The 23,878-nt window shown below is 37.1% G+C and overlaps 1 protein-coding gene across 9 annotated transcripts in view; it reads right to left on the bottom strand.

Annotated features, from left to right (window-relative positions):
• Positions 1 to 23,878, bottom strand: part of sorbs3 (sorbin and SH3 domain containing 3) — a 51,225-nt gene that overhangs the window by 4,329 nt on the left and 23,018 nt on the right. For 4 of the 9 annotated variants that reach the window (XM_083554029.1, XM_083554023.1, XM_083554024.1 and 1 more), the window contains 15 exons: positions 21,540 to 21,719; positions 20,535 to 20,607; positions 18,754 to 18,884; positions 18,138 to 18,201; positions 16,167 to 16,190; positions 15,765 to 15,867; positions 14,871 to 14,964; positions 9,980 to 10,039; positions 9,693 to 9,809; positions 7,991 to 8,046; positions 5,470 to 5,585; positions 3,583 to 3,641; positions 3,451 to 3,497; positions 227 to 341; positions 8 to 133 (listed from right to left, as the gene is read on the bottom strand). In XM_083554029.1, the coding sequence (XP_083410155.1) occupies positions 8 to 133; positions 227 to 341; positions 3,451 to 3,497; positions 3,583 to 3,641; positions 5,470 to 5,585; positions 7,991 to 8,046; positions 9,693 to 9,809; positions 9,980 to 10,039; positions 14,871 to 14,964; positions 15,765 to 15,867; positions 16,167 to 16,190; positions 18,138 to 18,201; positions 18,754 to 18,884; positions 20,535 to 20,607; positions 21,540 to 21,719 (1,365 nt within the window). Of the gene's footprint in view, positions 1 to 7; positions 134 to 226; positions 342 to 3,450; positions 3,498 to 3,582; positions 3,642 to 5,469; positions 5,586 to 7,990; positions 8,047 to 9,692; positions 9,810 to 9,979; positions 10,040 to 14,870; positions 14,965 to 15,764; positions 15,868 to 16,166; positions 16,363 to 16,447; positions 18,202 to 18,753; positions 18,885 to 20,534; positions 20,608 to 21,539; positions 21,720 to 23,878 lie in introns of all 9 variants that reach the window. The other 5 variants (XM_083554026.1, XM_083554028.1, XM_083554027.1 and 2 more) reach the window with 2 other exon arrangements.

The following is a 23,878-nucleotide window of genomic DNA, read 5'->3' as shown; positions in this document are numbered from 1 at the left end:
TCGGTACCTTTCGGAATGACAGCTCCACTGGCAAGTCGGCGTTGAAGTTGAACAAAGCCACGGCCTCACCGTATTCCAGCACCTGTACACTGGGAGACTTTATTGGCACTGGCTTCTCGGTGGGAGGAATGATCTGCTCAGATGGAAGAGAGGATGAATAAGGAGCTAAGATAACTAGCTTTTACAATCATGTAACCATGGCAACCACAAGGAGATGGCCATATACCTCGACGTAGCTGGTAGGAAAGATCCCTGCTCTCCCATGATGCTCTCCTTCATACCAGTTGCCATCAACCTGACGGTGAATGTATACCACATCACCCTTTTGCAGGGTCAGTTCTCTAGGAAACAAGGTCCAAAATTTAAATATGCTGCCATGAAGTGTAATCATGGATTTTATTAGGGTCAAGTTTTTTTTTCTCATTATAGTGAAATATAATGATTTAATTCATGGAACAAATAACCGTAGAACAAGAATTAGCGATGTGTCAGGAGAAAGCAGGTCCTCAAGAGGAGGTGAAAACTCAGATGGGACAAAAAGGCTAGTAATGAACATAACTGATATAATGATGGGAAGATTCGTAGCCTGAGCGACATACAAATAATTTCGAGTCCCTATTTATTATAATAGTTATAATAATAATAATATTAATAATAATAATAATTATTATTATTATCCAAGAAATGTTGGTGTAAAAAAAGAAAAGACATTTATCTTCTCTTCGAATTCAATTCCGCTCATTTTGATTTGTATAGCGCGTTTAACAATGCACACTGAACATCAAAGCAGCTTGATAGACGTAAAGTGTTTCTAAAGTTGTATAAAAAATGTATACGTAGTTTAGTTCAATTTATCTATTTGACAAGCAAGAAGTTAAAAACCTTGTATTGTCCTGTTTTAATCAATGGTGAATGCGATGGGTTTTTTGTAACCACCCTGATTGCAAAATTCTTTCATCCTAAAATGTTTTAATCCTCTTACATCTCATACATTCTTCAGCATATAATTATTTATCTAGTAATTGTTACATTTTCAGTGGTTTGGAATGTTCATGATACTGTACATAATATAGCAGTCACACCTATAGCAGTTATTAGCATTCCTTCCTTTAGCAACCATCCCTAATTTTTTTTCCTCTTAAATGAAAGTTATGTATATACAGTGAGGAAAATAAGTATTTGAACACCCTGCTATTTTGCAAGTTCTCCCACTTAGAAATCATGGAGGGGTCTGAAATTGTCATCATAGGTGCATGTCCACTGTGAGAGACATAATCTAAAAAAAAAATAATCCAGAAATCACAATGTATGATTTTTTAACTATTTATTTGTATGATACAGCTGCAAATAAGTATTTGAACACCTGAGAAAGTCAATGTTAATATTTGGTACAGTAGGCTTTGTTTGCAATTACAAAGGTCAAACGTTTCCTGTAGTTTTTCACCAGGTTTGCACACACTGCAGGAGGGATTTTGGCCCACTCCTCCACACAGATCTTCTCTAGATCAGTCAGATTTCTGGCCTGTTGCTAAAAACACGGAGTTTGAGCTCCCTCCAAAGATTCTCTATTGGGTTTAGGTCTGGAGACTGGCTAGGCCACGCCATAACCTTGATATGCTTCTTACAGAGCCACTCCTTGGTTATCCTGGCTGTGTGCTTCGGGTCATTGTCATGTTGGAAGACCCAGCCTCAACCAATCTTCAATGCTCTAACTGAGGGAAGGAGGTTGTTCCCCAAAATCTCGCAATACATGGCCCCGGTCATCCTCTCCTTAATACAGTGCAGTCACCCTGTCCCATGTGCAGAAAAACACCCCCAAAGCATGATGCTACCACCCCCATGCTTCACAGTAGGGATGGTGTTCTTGGGATGGTACTCATCATTCTTCTTCCTCCAAACACGTTTAGTGGAATTATGACCCAAAAGTTCTATTTTGGTCTCATCTGACCACATGACTTTCTCCCATGACTCCTCTGGATCATCCAAATGGTCATTGGCAAACTTAAGACGTGCCTGGACATGTGCTGGTTTAAGCAGGGGAACCTTCCGTACTATGCATGATTTCAAACCATGACGTCTTAGTGTATTACCAACAGTAACCTTGGAAACAGTGGTCCCAGCTCTTTTCAGGTCATTGACCAGCTCCTCCCGTGTAGTTCTGGGCTGATTTCTCACCCTTCTTAGGATCAATGAGACCCCACAAAGTGTGATCTTGCATGGAGCCCCAGTCCGAGGGAGATTGACAGTCATGTTTAGCTTCTTCCATTTTCTAATGATTGCTCCAACAGTGGACTTTTTTTTACCAAGCTGCTTGGCAATTTCCCCGTAGCCCTTTCCAGCCTTGTGGAGGTGTAAAATTTTGTCTCTAGTGTCTTTGGACAGCTCTTTGGTCTTAGCCATGTTAGTAGTTGGATTCTTACTGATTGTATGGGGTGGACAGGTGTCTTTATGCAGCTAACAACCTCAAACAGGTGCATCAATTTAGGATAATAAATGTAGTGGAGGTGGACATTTTAAAGGCAGACTAACAGGTCTTTGGGTGTCAGAATTCTAGCTGATAGACAGGTGTTCAAATACTTATTTGCAGCTGTATCATACAAATTAATAGTTTAAAAATCATATATTGTAATTTCTGGATTTTTTTTTTTAGATTATGTCTCTCACAGTGGACATGCACCTACGATGACAATTCCAGACCCCTCCATGATTTCTAAGTGGGAGAACTTGCAAAATAGCAGGGTGTTCAAATACTTATTTTCCTCACTGTATATATAAGTTACAAATGCACAAATATCAATGCTTTCTGCCTTTAGTAGTTTCCCAAGTAAAAAGTACTTAAACTGGATACCCCTCTTGATCCATCTATTCTTATATTTTTTGTATTAAATGTTCACCCCACAAGTGTAAGTTGTTACTACATAAAATGTATTAGAGTGCATTAATATAAACCTTACAGCTGGCTTTGCGATCTAAGCTGCTCTTTCAGAAAATTCACCAACAAATGTAAACCAATCAGATTTGATCAGTGTTTTATCAGTCCTGCACTTGTGGTATACTGTATATGAACAATTCTTGTTTAAAATTGAAAACAAGATGTTAAATACAGTTGGTTTCTTATAAATCCTTGATAATGAGAACGCACTAGACAAAACCTGTGTGAAGATTTTCCCCACCTGATACATTCTCATCCATAAAGACAAACACTGCCATCTATTGGAGAACTTATTATTAGAAAGAAAAGAAGCTACCTAGTTTTGAGTTACAGCTGAATCGTGTGGGTCTGTAGAATTTCACACGTTCATGTCTATTCACACACATGGTGAATGGGTGTTCAGTCTGTAATAAATGCACACTGCTGATCCACCCTTCCTGTTTATTTTGTGATATTTGTTAATATACTGTAGTGTGAGAGAAGCTTTATATATATGAAGCTTGTATGTTTACACCTACTTAGGTGACTGGGCTTGGAAATCAAATTTGGCTCGTGCTGCTTTCATCTGTAACCATAAACAGAAAAAAACATGATCAAACAAATGGGCTAACCAGTATGGACCAACCCCAGACCTAGAAACACATTCATACCTTTTTCTCCTCTCTCTTAGGAAGGAAGTCCATGTCTGCAGGCACACACTCTGTTCTGTCTGCCAGAGCAAAACCAAGAACAAAGAAAAAAGTTAAAACCAATACTTTGGATATTCAACATGAATGTGCTTCTACAATCTGATTACAAAACACGAATCTTGAATTAATGAAAGGTTGTGCTCAGAATAAAACGTCTAAAGTATGAAAAAACTGTGTGACAAAGTCAGTCACAGTAATCTTCACACTTTCAGATTCTATCACAAACTAATCTAAATAAATAGATTCGATTTAAATCTACGCATTGTTTTTTCCCAAATTCAAGTTGTAAGTCAAAATTTTCATAAAAAAATAATAATTATTTATACATTGCGGGACAAATACACATCTATGAGGAAAATAAAAATTTTAATCCAAGGGAAAAGTAAAGTTTTATTAGATTCACTTCCACTCCAGACATAATGCAAAACAAGTGATGTCACCTTGCAAAGTGTAGATTTTTGAGTTTTACTTTCACAATACAACACAATACTTTCACAATACTACGTTTATTTCTCATACATTTGTGTTTTTTATTGCAATCTTCTGAGTTTTCTTCTCCAAAATTGTTTTTGCTCAAACATTTTTTTCTTGAACATCTTGACTTACAACTTGACAATTTAGAGTTTTAATCTACCATATAGGAGTAGATGGATAGACCATTTACAGATTCTCCTTATGTAATGCTTTATATTGCCACAGTTTGTTATTAATGCCACAGTTTGTTTCGCAGTAATAAGGTAAAAATGGCTTTTCAATAAAAATAAAGGGGTGTGTGTGTGTGTGTGTGTGTGTGTGTGTGTGTGTGTGTGTGTGTGTGCATGCGTGTGTGTGTGTGTGTGTGTGTGTGTGTGTGTGTGTGTGTGTGTGTGTGTGTGTGTGTGTGTGTGTGTGATGATGATGTAGGTGAAGATTTTCTTCTAGTGACACAAACATAATGATATATAAACATAAAGATATCATGGAAATCAGTCTTAACCAAAAGTAAAATGTGTAAAACATGATATCTGTGATATCTGAACCTGAACAAAGCTTCAGGGTGGAACTTGATGGTTGAACAGTATTAGGGGAAGTCATTGTAGACATAAGATGACGCTTTTCTCAGACTTAAGTTTCCTTAAGGTACAAAATAACGTTTCGCTTGATCGAAAATTATTTCTCCATTCAACCATAAATATTTAGAGACAACTCAGTGTTTATAATGCTGTTCTCTCTCTCTCTCTCTCTCTCTCTCTCTCTCTCTCTCTCTCTCTCTCTCTCCCTCTCTCTCTCTCTCTCTCTCTCTCTCTCTCTCTCTCTCTCTTTTCCTTTCTCTCTCTCTCTCTTACACAAAGCTCTGTTTGTATCAGTGTTGATCAGATACCACCCTGAGGTAAGGAAACCCGAAACAATAAAGAGGCAGAAATCCTTTTCCGGGTTCCTGGAAACAAATTAACAGTGAAAAATGTTGTTATAAAAAAAAAAAAAAAAATATATATATATATATATATATATATATATATATATATATATATATATATAAAGGCCAATCTGTTAGCAGTTAGACAGAGGCAAATTTGTTGTTGTTTTAATTCTGTACACCAAATTATGTTTAAAAAGAAACAGAGCTTCACCAATGGAAGATGCCCAAAATGGATTACTTATAATTTGAATCGTGTATATACTATAAAGCAGCTCAGACTCCCACACTTGTCACCTAAAAAGCCTCGAATAAAACCTGTCCTTTTGTACTACATCCTCTTGTGACTGCAAACTTTAAAACATGATGGCAGTGTCTATTTTTGCTTATTTCTGGCAAGGATGATAGTGAGAGGATACAAGCTCAGCAGATAGGAAACAGTCAAATCTTACCATTAGCATATGTGATAATAGGCGCTTGCTGAACGCCTGTGCAAGGCTTGGTGGGATGGCTTGGATAGGCACTAGCTTTATCTTTTGTCCCAAGGTGCTTTTCTCCAATCAGGTAGCTGGGAGAAAATTGAAGAGAGGGAGAATAAAAGATGAGGTCTTATTAATAATTTTTTTAAAAGTAAAGTTATGTTTAAATGTTTGTAGAAGAAACCGAACTAAGGATTCCCACTAGATTTGCAAATCAGGAAGTTTTTTTTGTACTCTTATATATGTAATGACACTTGCGAAACTTCACAGAAAGCTGACAAAAAAGTAAAAACAAAACAAAACAATTAAATCCCATTGCCAAACCATAGCATTGACAAAAAATTTCCAGTAATGCAACACTGAATCGCCTAATAATTCGTCCTCCTTTTCATGCCTTATTTGCTTAATTATATTGCAATTGTGATTTTTTTCATTAAAATTACAATACTTTCAATACATTCACCTTACTATTAAAAAAAATAAACTTGACAAAGTAATCCCTCTATAAAACTTTAACTAGCAAAATAAAAAAAATTTGAAGCTGATCTTTCCATAAACCCATTTTCACAAACACACGATCCCATTTAGAACACACAAGCTATCATGAACTAACTGGATCCTCACAAATGTAAACGCTCCTGCGAATGATTTACAAAGAAATCAGTTTGGATCCAGCTTGATAAATGAGTGGGATTGTTTAGGAGACGTTTATGTTCTGAAGTAAATTTGTTTTGACAGTAAGCAGATATACATTTGAAACGAAAAAGACCCCCATTTTACATGTAGACGTTCTTGGCATCGTCCTGTATGTTATGCTAACTCATGCTTCCTAAACGCAACCCAAACCTAATGCGTAACTCAGATGAACTTGTACACAGGATCTCCTTTGCTTGGTCTAAGACAATGGGCTTATCGTTACATAACAAGACACGGAACGTTCCGCAAGGGAACCCCGTCATCTCCGAGTGTCGTTTAACTACTGACAAGCAAACTGCTGATTTTGCTGTCAAAATGTTTTAAAGGCAGAAGGTTGGACAAGAACATCCTTTACCATTAATACCGCGGTCCATTGATGAACTACTTTTTTTTTCCCACAGTAGCAGCACTGCAATATGTTGCACACCGAATTTACAAAGCACTTATTAAGCAGTTTTATTGAAGGGGAGTTAGCGCATTAATGGAACTCAAACAAGTGTTTATACGTTTTCCTTCCTGAAGCTGGTTAATGTTCTAGACAAGAGGAAGCAGTAAAACTAAAGGCATGTCCTTGATCTTGTGCTTATTTTTTCATATAGATTACATTGTTTAATAATGGAGGAAGTGGTTGAAGAAAGAAAAGTAGGCCAAGAAGACCTGATCATGTTCACATGCAATTACAATGGTGGAGAGAATCTAAAGAATGTGTCTGAGGGAAGGTGAGATATATTCAGGGTTTTGCTCCAGACTGTAGGGCTACAGGCAAGTCTTAAGGCGTGAACTTGACTTTTGGAAAAAGAGTCCAAGAGAGTGGATCAATGGTTACTGCCAAAAATTTAATCAAATCTCACCCGATCCATGTCCAATCCATGAGTGTCTTAAACACTAGAACCAGAAATCTAATGCGATCCTACCATACCCGGTCCAATCTCATGACTGACTAAAACAGAGAAGCCAGGAATCCAATCCATTCTCACCATACCCAGTCGGAATGATTGCCAGCTGTAGTCCAATCTTACCCTCCCAATCCTACTCTGTCCATTCTGTCCAATTATATCTCATCTTGCCAATCCTACACTGTTCATTCGTTCCAATCATAAACCTACCCTATCCTGTCTCAACCTATCCCACTTTTTAATCATATTTAATCTCGCCCAATCCTATCCTACCCAGTCTAATTATAAAAAAGACATAAGCCAAACCAATCCTACTTTACTTATTCTGTTCATCCATACCCTACATTTTCCATCATGTACTGCATACTATGCATCATTTTACCAAATACTGTAAAGTTGTACAAAAAATAAGCCAAAACCCTTCCTCCCACGTAAACCTAGTTTATAAACCTGCGATCACACACACACACACACACACACACACACACACACACACACACACACACACACACACACACACACACCTCGGCAGGGGTTCTGGTATTTAGGCTGCAAGCCAGAGCTTGTCAACAATTAACCAATTGTGGCAGGAGACTGTCACACTCCCTGAATCATCATTAACAACAACGACAAGTAGGTAAATAAGACTAAGTCTATGTTGCACCACATAGGAAATAATAATTACATTTTAAACAGGAAATATGTGCTGCTCAGCTGTCCAGGACACATACAGTTAAATTGGAAAAAGAACAGCAACAAAACATCAAAATCATGCAAAATATTGAGGCAGAAAAGAACAATATCTGCAGAACCTACAGTATATACAACCTTCAACTGATAACATGACAATGTGGCAACTTTTTCAATAAATAGTGAATACACAAACACAAACACACACACACCTGTAGTCTGGTCCTTTCCCAGATGGCGCTGCTCCTGCAGTGTTGTTCTTTTCACCCTGTGAATACAGAAGACCAAAGTAAGTCCAGCCCATGTAACTACTTACCTCTTAAACACACCCACACACACACACACACACACACACACACACACACACACACACACACACACACACACACACACACACACACACACACACACACAAACATACACAAGAATGCAGAGTTGAAGACAGAGCAGCATGACTGTACCCGCCCAAAAGGCTCCCCTGGGTCCTACACACTGCACATTCAGTTCATAAGAACAGATACACATATACAGTAGACATGAATTTAGGCTGCATTATTGTTGTTTGTGTTTAGAAAGATGTCTAAAAAGGTTCACAAGACATCTGGTTGAAATGAGAATTGAACATCAGGACTGGGATCATGTGGGACACAATAAGAAAAGAAAAAATCTAACTGAACGAGAGATTTTTACTTTTGAAAGAGCAGTCAGATATGAAACTCATGCGACAAAGACCATGTGAAATAATAAGCGTTTGGTTAGAAACAGTAAAAAGATAGGCTCGCTTTATGTATGCTCTAAAAAAAATTAAGCAAAAATAAATGCTCGCTCTGTACAGGATACCACTGATAAATCTGGGTGATGTAGCTGAGGGTGAGGAACTGTCAAAACCCAAGTGTGTTCAACATGCTGGTAAAAAAAAAAAAAAAAAAAAAAAAGAAAGAAAGAAAGAAAAATAATCTTTCTGATAAGACTTCCTTTACGTCTACTTTTGCTTTAAATCCCCATAACAAAAAATACTGCATTAAAGCCCTAGCTAAGAAGCTACACAATCGTTCCAAATATGCAAAACATTGTCAATTTAGCCATTTAATTATATTAAAAACAGAACTTAAGTTTACAAAACCACAGAGACTTGTGGTATTTTTTAACGAGTTAACCATTCAGCCACAAAAGTGCTAGTAAAGTCAGCTACTCAGTGGTGGGCCTTCAAACCTGGAACAGGTTTGGGTTTTCTAGTTCAAATACATGGAAAATGTATTAATAGTCATCATATACAGCTGTTTGTTTTCAGCTTTGTGGTTACAGTTTGGATAAGGACTACATATGGCTGGAAAAGTCAGGTGTCCCAGAAATTACTAAATTAAATCATTAAAAAACTTCAAGAAAGATCAATCATTGGTGTGAGTTTCTCTTTGATGCAAGGCATTACTGAAGGAAATACAATAAAGGTTTAGGGAAAATGTGCAACAGGATCAAAAGTTTACAACGCAAAATGATTCGGGCAGGAATGCAACTTTTAATCAGTGCTTATTGTGAGACACGAATTTTATAGTCAAGACACATTGGAGGCGGAAGATAGGTACAATAGAAGTGCTAAAGTGCAGTCTGAATTGAATTACTGTATAACCTTTAACCTAATGTAATGCCTTGTGTTTGTCTGACCATAAAAACCTCTAAAAAGTTTTTCTTGATAAGAAATCTGATTAGAAGTACCAGTATGTGCAATATAATCATATCTTAGAATTATTTTATATCCTTATTTACTCATATTCATATCCAGGTTGAAACAGGAAGAGAACTGGATTTCTGTAGAAAATCAGGAGTGTCCTGATAAATAAGGACTGATTAATTATGAATGTGAATAAAAAGAGGAGGTCTTGGAGGATCAGAGTGTGTTGAGGGGAGGGTCAGTACCTCACCCCTGCCTCGCCGCTGTGGCTGCTGCTGCTTCAGAGACAGCTTTCTCTCTAGGCCACGGATGTCTGAGTCCAGCTCTGCCTCGAAGCGGTTTAGCTCCGACACCAGAGTGGCCTGAAAAAACAAAGCACACATGTGGAGAGGAACAAATCAAAAAGTGTGACAGGAGAACTAAGAGGTCACTGAAAAGCAAACAGCAAAGTTTTACTTCTCCCATCTCCAAGATGTTTTTTAATATATTTTGTCAGGTTCGTTCATTTGCAACAGTTGTTCTTCACACCCACCTCTATGGACGGAGAGTGGGCTCTCTCAGGAGGGTGGTGGACCGGTGGTTGTCTCAGTGACTGTGACAAAAACAAAACTTAATCACTGATTAAATGATGATTGAATAAAAATGAAACTATAGCTTATGTACATTGCATAACTATTTGCCCTCTTGAGTCTTTCCACATGAAAATGGATGCAGGGATTAATTTGGATAAATTACCATTTAAGTTACAACATTAAAAGGTGCAACATGCATTTGAACAAAATAATCCTCCATACACCTTCGTAGGTTGTTTGTCTTTCTGCCCCCACCCCTCACCCTGCCAAAAAAAAATCACCAATTTCAGCTGCAGGTCTTCTTACTTAAGACAGGGTCAACTTTTCACATCTGGATCCTAATGTTTATGCTAATTCGAGGCTCCCACTACATGTTCAGCTGGAGGGTGAATACTTATGCAATGCATTAGATAATATTTGTCAAATAATTCAATTATTTGTATCAATTCCATTTTTAATGTTTGATGTGTATTTCTAGCAAAAGCCTTTAACTAGCTCTATTCTACTATGCATTATAACATTCAAAGATAAAACTTTACTACATGTAACAAGATTGTGCACATTCCTGAGTAATTATCGAGTCCTTGTGGACTCGAGTGTCCTTTGAAAATGTGTGTTTGGGAGATTTTTAGTTATTTAGAGCTAGGGTTAGGGTTAGGGTTAGGGTTAGGGTTAATGTTTAATATATATCCATGTGAAGCCTTTATAAATAGAAACTCATTACCACTTCAGGAATGCAAGAACCTAAACTCTATGTTGCACTTATTCGCAGTAAAAGCCCAACAGCTTTGCCTAATCACACCTTAAATGCAACATTTAACATTAGATTTCAACAATTAAACGTCCCGTAAAATCTAGTGAAAAGCCAGTCTTAAGACCCTGGCATGATGAGAGCTGTACAGAGCCAACAGCAGCCATCCTCATCCATCCAGCAGCAATCAAATCAGCTCATAAAGATAATTCCGTCTCAAAAAAGGCGTCTTAGGGAGGAGCGGCCTGGGCTGGTGTCTGAGTGGACTAATGGCTGAGCTTGCCAAATGCTTTGGGATCAGACAGGGGGATAACTCGGATAATGTGCCTAATCGTGATCACAAGACAGCTCTGTTTGGAGAAGGGCGAGAACAATGAATCCATTTCTTTCTGCTTCTGGAGCATGACCTGACTAACGAGCAAACTGTGACGAATGGCTCACAATGCAACAAAAACACTTAGAACTAAATGGATTCTCTTTGTCTTTCGGTTTGTCTCTCATTGTCATTTTGTAGGTTTGTTTCGACAAGAAAGAAAGAAAATCATTTGTCTCAGTCGGATGAGGAAGACGAGCTCGGAAGCACAGTGCTTAAGATGGTTCAACGTTCCTTTGAGAACTATTTCCTGAAGCCCTTGAGCTTTGTAAACAAAACGAAAAAGAGGCCAGTGGAACGGTTTGAAAAGCACAGACTGGAAAGGGAGACCTGCCAATTTTTTAAACAGTTTAATCACATTCATGAGACAGCAAGAACTCGTACACGTCAACAGGCCAAAGCGGCTCTGAAACATTTTTGTTCGCATGCCACTGTGCAATGAGAATAATGTGGAAACAATTCTCAGAAAGATCAGGACAAAAAAAGATAATAAAAAGTTCAAAGACAGGTTTGGACCTAATATATGAATCTTGAACTGAAGCTTTAGAACCAACATTTCAATGTACACTTTTGTGCATATTATAATATCAACATATTTCTTATTCTATCGCAAATACAGGTAGCCCAGGATTACGGAATAGATAGGGACTGGAAAAGTGTTCGTAAGTCGATTTTTCGTGAGTCGAGAAGAGTGTGACTCACGGGTCTCAGTCCCACAATGCATACCTGCTAGTAGTTCTTCTTCTAGAAGTAGTAGAAGTAGTTCTTCCTCTATTTGCGCCGTTGTCAAATCTAAATAGCGAGCACGGATTTTGAAAGTTTTCTTTGTTTTGTTTATTTTGGGTGGCCATAGCCGTGTTCGTATCTCTGAAAATTTAAAAAAAATTCGTAAGTCGGGTGTTCGTAGGTCGGGGGGTGGCTGTACAATTTTTTCAATGTTAAAAGTTTGCACACCCTAAGGACAATACTAGGCCCTATTTGGATGAGATTAAGTCTACACAGGGACATGAAGTAATGTAAGTATTCCCCTTCTGAATCAGTTTCGCCAGTATTTTTTTAAATATTAAAACATCTTTATTATATTTATTTATATTTAATAGTAAAAAATAAAAAAAAAAGTAGTACAGATTGCTGATTACAGATGAGCTGTCAGTATTAAACAATTTTAAGAAAGCACTCTAATCTATCATCTACAATTGAAACCAAATAAAAATTGCATAACAGTAAAGTGGAAGCAACTCACTTTTTATTTACCATTTGTCTAGATTATATAGGTTATATTCGTCTAGATACTATACACGTTTTTTATTTACTGATCAGTTCTGTCTTTTTCTTGCAGAGTAATTTCCACATTGACTGTCATACAACTTGTGCCACTTTGAGAAAGGCCTTGCCGTATTAGTAAGGACTGCAATCACTCTGTTCACTAACTGGTGGTTCCCACAGCATCCACTACTGGACAACCAGACTGAAGAAGTCTAACCCTAACCCTAACCCTAGAAGTTTTCAGTAGGGATAAGTAATACCGCCTTTTTATCTTTTTTCAATTGAATACCAAGTACTTTCAAGTCCAGTATTTATTTGACCAATATTCAGATAAACTGCATTCCTTCCCTTTTATAGCTTTTTTTTTAAGGGATCAAGCCAATGTTGAATTTTTTCCCCTTGGGCCTGTTTCTTGTTTGACTCATCAGCTCTCCTGCTGACCAACCCTCTACATACAATGCTGCTATTGAAAGTATTGATACTCTGCTTCTCCTTAGCCACCAGACATCTTAACATTCAGTAGTCATTTTATACTGTATCACTGCACCACTTCCAGACACAAAGATTTTATAATTCAGAATCACAACTTCCTATTCTGAGTACTTCTAGCTACTATTCTGCATTATTTAAGAGCATGTCACTTTACTTTGCCACTGTCCTTACTTTGTTTAGCTACCTATTATGTTTCACAATAGAATAGAATAGAATAGAATAGAATAGAATAGAATAGAATAGAATAGAATATTACAATACAGCACAGTGAAATTCTATCTTCTGATATCCCAATGATGTTAAGAAGCTGGGGTCAGAGCACAGGGTCAGCCATGACACAGCACCCATGGAAACCTTAGATTAGTAACTGAGCTAGCACGTCCCACTTCAGTATTATTCCTGTCTAATATTTGTTTGTTCACATAAATGCTTGTAATTCCAATGTCTGACCCTAAGCCTCATTGCAGTTATTTCAATTCATGTCTCTTGACTTTAAGAACGTCATATGTTTTTTAATATTACTTACGCATTCTGATTAGTATTTTTCCACTACACTGCCAATATAAATCTACTGTATAAAAAATATACAGACAGAAGTATAGTGAAACACCCAACTTTCCAGTCATATGTGTTTCCTCCCCAAACTTGTACCACAATGTTGGAAGCACACAATTGCATAGGATGTCTTTGGATGCTGTAGCATATTACTTGAACTAAACTAGGCAACCCCAACCTGTTCCAGCATGACAATGCCCCTGTGAACATATGGTTTACATGACTTTAAGTGGAAGGTTTTTGAGGTACCTTTGTGTTGGATAAATGATTATCCATTGTCATTTGCCTGTAGCGTCTGTATCTCCCAAACGCTTATTAGCACTGATTTCAATTAAATCAATTATCAGGTGTGGCTCAGGGTTGCAATAAAATACGCCATGTTTTTATCTATATAATGGCTTTGCATCAGAACTATTGCGACTCAAGTCTTCATTTACAAACAGTCTGCGGGAACCTGGAGTGATCCATCAGAATATTTCCCAGTGTGAACATAAAGATATATAGCTCAAGAAAAACTACCACATTTATAACCCTCTTCTAACAGTTTAAGAAAAAGAAAGAAGAATCCTTCAAAATAAGTTTCTGTACAATATCTTAACAAAGGGCTGAATCTGAACCCACTCGCTGAAATGCCAGAAGTCAGCAACAAAACGCTCCTTTCAACATGCTGACCCAAGCACTGTGTTACAAAGTTGCTTTGAAAATCTGGGGAAAATCCACTACAATGGGGCTTTTTGCTGTTTGGAACCTGTTGAGTCCCTGTCTTGTTTAAATAATACACATTTTTATTATGCATTCAGGTTTATTGACTAATTATCACATATTAATCAGATGTTCACATCAAAACACACCATATAGTAGCTAGAAGAAATTATTGCAAAACTTTTTGGAAATGTTACTAATAGATTCTGGGTGTTTTAGGAATTAAAGTATATTAAGTACTTACTACCATAAGTAGTTTGCGACATTTCGAACACATTTTATAAAACTTGACAAAGAATTGAACATCTGTTTTAATATGGTGCTGGTTTTAGAGTTGATTATGTGCAGCTATTTTTTCTTTCTTTTTTATTTTCCTAGTAAGTAATAATAATAATAATGTCCCCACCAACAGGTTGAAATGTTTTGGGGTTTTTTAACACAAAAAATGTTATTCATACAAGTGCAATGAATAGATATTAGGTTTAAAATAATGACAAGTTATCCTTTTAATGAGAAAAATCTTTTTAGGAGCAAGCCCATTAAATCCTTTTATGGAGATGGTTTGGTGACTATATACTGTAAATTGAAAATGCAATAGACAATAATAAGTTATTAATACTCAGAAATCTACTAATGTACATCCTGCATTCACTATAAAAGATCTGCCATCATTTAAAAGCAGACTACATTTCTCCTGACAAAAGCCTCTTACCTGCACTTGTTCCTCCACTGTGCCTCCTTGTCCTGGCTCAAAGTCGAAAATGCTCTTCGGCTCTGGAATCTTTATTACGTCGCCCAGGTCAGCCCTGAAACACACCCCACCCCCCCGTATACGCAGATATTTTATCACATTCCCAGTGTCGAAGCCTGCAGCAACAGATTATAACCTGCCTGGTAACTTATCTGGTTCTCTTCTGTTCTTTTTTTTTCTATTCCTCGTCTATCCACTACATTGCCATAACCAGCGTTGTGCAGGTGTTTGTGCTCCATAATAGCTTAGCTCAGCATTTGAATATAGCCGTGTTTACACTTTTGTATGGGTGTTACTTCATGGTAACGGCACCGTTATACAATGTACGTTTCAGCAAGTTCAGGCATGGATGGATAGATGGCTTTTCCATATGATCATATACTGCTCACTTAGGCAACATGCAGCTTTCCAAAACCTTACATTTTTTTTATAATTTAAGTAGGGAATGAAAGATTAAAACATCCCATTTTATAGCTGCATAAAAGTCTTTTAGTCTTTTTTTTCCACAGAAATTTAACAACACATATTTTTACACTGAACAACAACAATGCTATAACAAGCCACCAGTCAAGATGGAAAGCCTCCCATATATGTGAAATGTGTAATATGTAAATGCATTCAAGTTTTATCAAAAAATTATAAAATATGTTTTGTTGATTAATTTTTTTATTATTATGCCTAAATAAACCTTAGTGTCCACCGAAACCCTGTGGCTGAGCTGCAGAAATGACAACATAATAACTTGAAGTACTTGCACACAATTATAAGCATGATCCTTATCAGGGCAAAGAGCTCGAAAGTTTTTTTTTTTTATTAAATTTATTTGACTAATATGAATATGCAATTATCTCTCACCAGTCAGGCAGCGCTCCATGCTGCGTAAGGGTGAAGGGGTCTTTTTCAGGTCCGTGTCCATCCTCCTGAGTCGACTCTACAGGTGGAGTAGCGTTCAGCCTCCCTGTAAAATGTTAAACGAGCTTTAAAGCCCACATCATATCCAACTTTATATAATCATACACTACACAGTAAATCGAGTGTGCTAGCTATAGAATAATGTAACAATTACCAGCATTTTTTAAATAATGTACAGACTTAAATGGACAAAATTCTGCCTGCAGACTTTCTGTGGGAAATTTTTAGCTGCTTGTCAAAAGCGTACAGATCTCAGGTCATAAAAAATGTATTGCATAATTCTTAACATGACAAAACATGCTCAAACATTGTCAGTTTCATTTTTTTTTTAGACTGATTACTCACTTTCTTGCCAGTCCATTTCTGTCTCTGAGGGAGAAAAGGAAAAAGACAAAAAGTAAAATATGTAAAGAATAAAGCCATGGTTAGATACAGTATGTGTTATGCGATTGTAATGCAAGGTACTGGGTGAATAACCGCCTTGTAAGACGCAGAGAATGGCTGCCTCTATGGAGTACATTAAAATGGTGTAACACACACACTGGATTACACTGCTCATACCATGGTTTAGTTCCAGACCTGTCAAGTTAATGCTACTGGTAATGTTTGCAGTTAAACCGATAAACTTGATCATAATAGCAGTTCATTTTGTTTTTACATAGGGGTTGTTAGAGCTCAAATTCTACATGAAGTAATGAGGTAAGATTACATTTACTTGAGTGAATTTTTGTAGAGGGAGAGAGATTTCTCTTGATTCGAAGACCACTCTGTGCAGCTAAGGATTGTCCGACATCAACAGCCTAAAGATCCATAAAATTACTGAGCAACTCAAGAAACTCAAAGATGGAATTGGACTTTAATGAATATTAACAGTCTCCTACAATGGATCAGGTCCACTGGTTGCATCACTGCACACCATAATAATGATGGAACCAGTAATGAGGGACATTTGGGGCCACTGAGATGAGGATAGGTTCCCGTTTGAGTCTGGTTCCTCTCAAGGTTTCTTTCTCATGCCATCTCAGGGAGTGTTTCCTTGCCACAGTCACCACTGGCTCGCTCATTAGGGATGAATACAATTATATGGTACAAACTTACAAATACATTTTTGTAGAACTGATTTATCTGTGTAAAGCTGCTTTAAGACAATTTCGATTGTTAAAAGCACTATAGTAAAAAATAAAAATAAATTGAATGAATCACATCTGTGCTGCAACTCTACTAATAATGCAGCTGTTGGTGTTATCTCATGCCATTTTTCACTATATATCTTATTTAAACCTTTTCCTTCTCCAAATGGACAAATTCATCTTGTGCCTTGGCCCATTTCTCTTTTTAATATCACCATATTCAGGTTAAATGACATACAGCATATATGTAACTGTAACTATATGTTACTATGGTTACAGTTGTTACTAAAAAAGCTCATTAATTTAAAACCATGCTTAATCTCCCCCGGAACTACATTGGTTTGCTGAGCATTTAAGAATTTGCTCTTAGCTGGATTTGAATTGAGATTTTCTCTATCCCTAGAAAGAAAGCTCTGCTTAGGAATGCTCTTTCAGTGTAGCTAGCATTTGCGAAATTTTTATTAATTTGTTCTAGTTTGGAAAGCATTTTTATTTGTACTATTCAGGCTGGAATTCTGTTATCTGATCTTAATAAATCAAAGTCTGTCACTGTCTCTTGAACTTCAACGCAACGAGAAATGCATGATTTTAAAAACAATTCCTTTCCGAGCGTAAAATATTAGAAAACATTCCAATCGTTCTTTCCGATCGTTATGGATAAATCAGTTGACTGACAGCATAGATTAGAACAAATGAATCAAGTATAGGACTGAGTGATGGAATATTTTAGTGCCTTTTGTAGGTATCGGCTTAGTTGTGATTTGTGATACAGCGGAATGCTGACAGCAGGATTATGTAATCTTGCCCTTGGCTTTAGATGTCTGTAGAAGCTGCCAATAGGTTGCTGATCTGGGAACTGGTTTCAGTTGTTTCTCATGCGCTTGCTGTAAAGGACTATTTTGTGGGAAATGCCGGTTGGTGAATAGGAAAGCCAGGGACTACAGTTTGCTAAAGTAAATAATGGCCATATCCGGTTTCAAATTAGACTCATTGTCGGTGAAAGTCGATCTGGTTGCACTTCCTTCGCTTGACTGAACACTTTCACTCAATTATTTCCACAGGAAATGTGGGTGAAATGTGGGTTTCTTTAGTTTTTAAACAAGAATTCCAGGTAAAAAGCTGAGAAAAAAAACAGAGCGCAAGATACTCTCATTGTGTATGTGGCAATGTGTGTATGTTTACATACCCTCGGGTTTCTTGTGGATCTGTCGAAACATGCTCCTGTACCAGTCCTTCGGTTTGTTCACACTCTGCGAGAAAAAAAACATTTATGAAAAAACAGTACTAACTTGACACACTTACCTCACACACTCAACACACATAGTAAACTAGCTGACAAAAATGGTTTCTTGAATCAAAATTCCAGACCCTCTATTTAAATGGATTTTAAATAGTGTGGATTTATTGACAGGGTCAAGCTCTGACCGCTTGGTTATTTGTGATCATACTTGGAAGGAGTCTCCAATGCCATGCTTTTAAGCAGGTGGACCAACGCTGTCATACTGAGTTCAAGAAAAAGGGTCTGGTGAAGAAACTACTGTTATTGTACATGACAATTTGGATACTATTCCGGATACAAAATGGATACAAAAATTCAAGTAAACAATATGAAAAATTGTCGTTATGTGGTATAAGAGGATAAAAACACTTCAGGACATGCTTAAAACAAGTTATTTTCCTAAGACCACATGCCCCCACATATTTACATAGTGGACTGTGATAAAGCTGATTATTCAGTGGCACTGCATTGCACAGAGGACTGAACTGTGTATCTCTATAGTGTATAAAAGGACACTACTCACAGATCGGGAGGCGATCGGCATGCCCGTTTCATCCACAGGGCCGATCCCGGAGAACTTAATAAGCCTTTCCTCTCTGCTGATGGAAGTGCGAGGCAGAGTAGCAGAGCGTGGCCCACCATTAGATAATCCATCTGCAACAGAAAGAAAATCAAGGTAAAAGACTAGTATTTTCTAGTAATGGTATCAGTCTTATTTGCCAACAATTAAAATTTTTCACTTGCTGAAGCATGACACTACACGTATCCATGTGCAGTGACTCAAAAAAGTCTGAAAACACCCAGTCATTTATGGTTTTCGAGAGCATGCATGTTCCTTTTGTTTATATGCAGCAAACTAGGTCATTTAACAGTATGAAGATTTACTTCGACCAAACAAATATATAAATGTACAGATGTTACACGTTATTTTCATAAAAAAAATAATTCCTTAGCATAAATAACGTGGCTTTACACACTCTTGGCCTAGGGCAGTTCTTTACTTTACTAATACTTTGCCGTGCCTTTTGTAAAACCTGTCAAAGGCGTTCTTCACTAGATTGAGATTTCTTTTTGACCTTGTGCTCAGGTGGTCCCAGAGCATTTCAGTAGCATTTAGCTGAGGTGAATAGCACTCCAGCCCACTGTTGGCTCTCTAAATAACACACACGACAGCTTTTGGGTCATTCTCTTGTTGTATGATGAAGCTTCCAATTAGCAGTCCACATGGCGTTGAATATGGAATGATAGCCATGTTGGATTATTCCTGTCACTATTTAACCTACATTAACACCTACATTAACTTACAAGTTAGCATGTTCTCTATAGATAAATAATACATGTAATAAGATACATGTATTTTATTTAAAACTTACAGATTATACACATGATAAAAATGATTACTGTTAAATTACCTACTTTGTTGCATGTAAACAAAAAAAACATGTCTCTCATTAAACAATAAAGATCTAACAGGCACTGTATATAGTTACATTTAATACTGAAAAATATAAAACAATCATTGAATCATTGAATTCAATAGACTGGAATCTTAATGAAGCGTTCTCTATTTCCTCATCTGTAGCACAGTTTCTCAACTGACCAACAGATGGCAGTGCCATCACTGGAAATCATTTGGAGAATAATACAGACTTCAAGTTCAAGTTCACGTTTATTTCTATAGCGCTTTTTACAATGGACATCGTCTCAAAGCAGATTTACAGAATTTAAGAATTAAAGGAAAGGATGTGTGTTCATCCCTGATGAGCAGCCTGGCATAACTATGTCAGGGAAAAACTCTCTTAGATATTATGAAGAAGAAACCTTGAGAGGAGAACTCATCCTCATTTGGGTGATATCAAGGGTGTGATTATAAATCTATACAAAAATATAAAACACCGGAGAGTGAGAACTAACAGGAGCACCGGAGTGTGTATTTTTGACTAATGTCCTTTCCACATTCTTATACAGTCAGTTGACGTTATGGAACCAGGAGCTACTGAGCAACTCATCAAATAACTCAACATTTGAGAACATCATAGATCCAACAGCAGCTTCTCCATGCCAGAGCCTTTAAACATCAAAGCGGTCCAGTGTCCAAACTCTACATGAAGTGGCCAAAGCACGGGGACAGCAATAATACAGCGCCCCTGGTGCAGAAAGGGTTAAGAGCTTTGCTCAAAGGCCCAATCCACGATCTTCTGATCGTTAACCCAGAGCCTTATTCACTGATACTCAACTAAAGTCCAAATATTGACAATTAACAAATTTTAAAGTGCATCATGTTAACTGTCATAAAGCACATACCATGGGATTGACCCGGGCCATAGTAGGATCCAAAACTGGGGGTTGGCAGCACACCTCCATTAACCTCTGCAACCTGAGTGGAAAAGCATCAGCATCTGTCAGTTTGAAATTTAACCATACTTTAGATGATTTAAATAATTATACAGTTTCAGTCTTCACTCTTAAAATCTGGTCCACATTTCTGGCCCCTAAATTTGAACAGTTAGAACAGAACTACACAGCTCTGCCTAATTTTCTTAAAATGCAACTATGGGATGGTGCAACATTGCAAGGACAAGGATGCAAAAACATACGGTGATGTGAGAGTGCTGAGGAGTCTAAAAGATTTTTAGCCAGACATGAAGTAATTAACTAAATAACTTACACTGTAGATTACACGTTCAGAATGAATTTGTCCTTTCACATGGACCCAAATAAAAAAAAACTTTTGAAAAATAAGTCACACGGTTTCTTCTTCCCTAGCGTGAAACACAGGGTGAGATACTGTAGGAATGCTGTATATTCTATTTCTATTTTTATAGCTCCATCTCTATTTTTATTGTACATTCTAATATTTATTTATTTTTACTACATTGCAATTATATTACAATGTATTGCATTGTAAATTCGAATGTATTTTTTTATTCTATTTTTATTCTTTGTATTATTAATTTTTATTTCTTATATTTTTATATTATGGACCAGACATGAAAAACATTTCTCTGCATATCTTATTGTGCATGGTTATGTATGTGACAAATAATGTGTCCACAGGATGGCACTATAGCATTAATTATAGTGTAGCATATCTTTTTTTTTGTGTGTTTTTAATTAAAAGTCCTATGTAAGGCAGCCGTTCTTTTAAATGTTGCCATTACTTCATGAGGTCTTTCACAGGAAACTGGCTGATCTAACGCTGTCAGAGTAAAAAGGGTATTCCAATCGAGAGCAAACATCATCCCCATGTTATAATGTAATCAGAGATTTGTATGCATTTATGTTGGTGGTGTGCTGACATAGTATTACGTTGTTTTGAGGAGCCGGAGCAGTAGCAGTCCTGTAGTATGGAGTCACAGGAGGTACAGGGGGACCAGACGAGATCACAACTACTTCTTGGGTCATGTCCGGGGACAGAGCATTTCCTGGACGACTTTCATCTGAGAAAACAATCCGTGAGCCTTCGGGATGGTCACATACCACCGTCTTCTACAAGAAGGAGAAAATTTTTTTTTTTTTTTTGGTTAATAGAACTTGGCCAGGGTTCAATTTTGATTTTTATACAACAACAAAATCTACATGCAGAAAAATAGCCATGTTTTACGGCATTGTTCACTTTGATTTCAAATTGATAGTTGAATTACTGTTGATGAAATAGAACATTATGGCAACTAGCTAGAGGCTTTATTTTGCAAATTATTTGCTGGAACGTTTTTCTGTACTGTAGAACCAGGAATCCTCAGTGTTTGAAAGCAAAATACACACAATGGTATTAAAAAAAGGCAACTGTGACTTATTTATCTCCAACCCTGACTGTAAATTATTCTATTAGTAATTACATAACCCCTAGATTTGAACTCTATCCATAGCACATATTTATAAAGTGTCTATGATGAAGAAGGCACATGCAAAATACAAATGTGGGCGTAATAAACTAAAACACAGATTATTTACTCTATCATTATCCCCAACAAAATAACTATTAAGGAGACACGAATTGTAGGTAGACTAAACACACACACGCTTTCCAATAAACAGACAAATTACACAAAAGAACAAATAACTGAAGAACAAATGGACTAAACAAATGCATGAAGCCAGAAGGACATTAAACACTTTTTATTTTCCCATCAGATGTTTCCCATAGATTGTGCAATACAATATAAAAAAAAAAAACAGTCCAGTTTGCCCCAAAATGGTGCCTCTGCAATATATGTGAGATCCCTCAAAATCCTGTCCTTAACTGTCATTGGTTTGTCCATTCACTAATCTGCCAAAAATCATCAGGAGTACAGTGTGGTTTCACTTCCTGTTCCAACACCAATTTCATTTTGGCATAGGACCTAAGAAGGAGCGGTTTTATTCAAGCAATTTTTCGCCAAGCCAATCAGCATGTTCTGATGAGTGTCAGAGACAGTTTGGGATACTTCAGGATATTACAAATATGTGGAAATTTAAAATGAAAGCACAACTTTGGCCTGCAACTCTAGAGACTGGCATTGATGTTAGTATATGACAAATTGTAACAGGACTTAAAAGCAGAGAGAAACCAGATGCACAGGGTATATTTGGTGGATGTGTTTATGTTCTTTTTATAGCTGGGTTGAGCAAGAATGTGAGTCACCAACTTGCTCGCAGGTGAAGCCCATGTCCTGAAATATTGAGCAAAATGAGTGCCCAATCTTCATTTTATAAACATATACAGCTTTCAAAGAAGTTACAGCACTGCTCAAAAACAACTTGCAGTCTCAGAGATCTTATTATTCAGGCTAATCAGAATGACCCTAATGAATTTCTACAAGCCCAGGAAAGTGATTAAATCAAATGCATTTCTATAAGCCAAGGGAAATTATTTTATTTAATGCATTTCTACAAACAAGGGAACACGTAAGTATAGCATTTCTTTTATAAGATAAAATGCAAAGATTGCTAGAGGGAAAGTTTTTTATGGAGTGGATATGTAACCTCTGTACATCGGAATGCGTGTGCACCATGCTGACTTTGTTGCCCATGCAAAAGCTGAGTAGAAAATTAACAAATGTGACTCACTTTTACAATTTGCGAGTTTTGGGGGGGTTTAGTCTTTTATTCTTCAAGAGATATAGCTGGAGTGGAGATTTAGCCAATACCTGGCACCCCTATTTGATGGAAACAGGGTGACACCTGCTGTACTGAACACAGTTGGAAAAAAGACTGTATGCAGAATGCCTGTATGTTGTAGACACGTAATGTTCTAATAAATCACTACATAGTGATTACAAAAAGTCAACTGTGATAGTCAATTTTGTTTTTTAAATTATGTCATTATTAATATTGCCAAAATTGCATTGTAATAGCCTGGAAGTCGAATTGCCTCGTGTTCTCCTTTTAGATTTTTTTACTGACCCTGAGTGTAAAAGGGAGACATTCTAATGTATTTAAATAAAGTGTTTTGGGAGGAGCACACCCTCCCTCAGTGCCATCTATCTTGTAGCTTTTGGATAAAAGCCCCATTGTACCCAATTCTTTGGGGGCCTGAAAAGTAAAAGCTCATTACTGTCCTCTCCAAAGCTTGACTCTTTCAGGTCTCTCTTGAGATATCTGCTCTGGGCAGCACGGTCAAGAAAAGGTCAATGTCAATCATTAGAAGCTAGGAAGAGCACCAAACT

This window comes from Silurus aristotelis (genome assembly GCF_946808225.1).
Source record: "Silurus aristotelis genome assembly, chromosome: 11".
Lineage (NCBI taxonomy): Eukaryota > Metazoa > Chordata > Actinopteri > Siluriformes > Siluridae > Silurus > Silurus aristotelis.
This window is presented reverse-complemented; position numbering and strand designations above follow the sequence as displayed.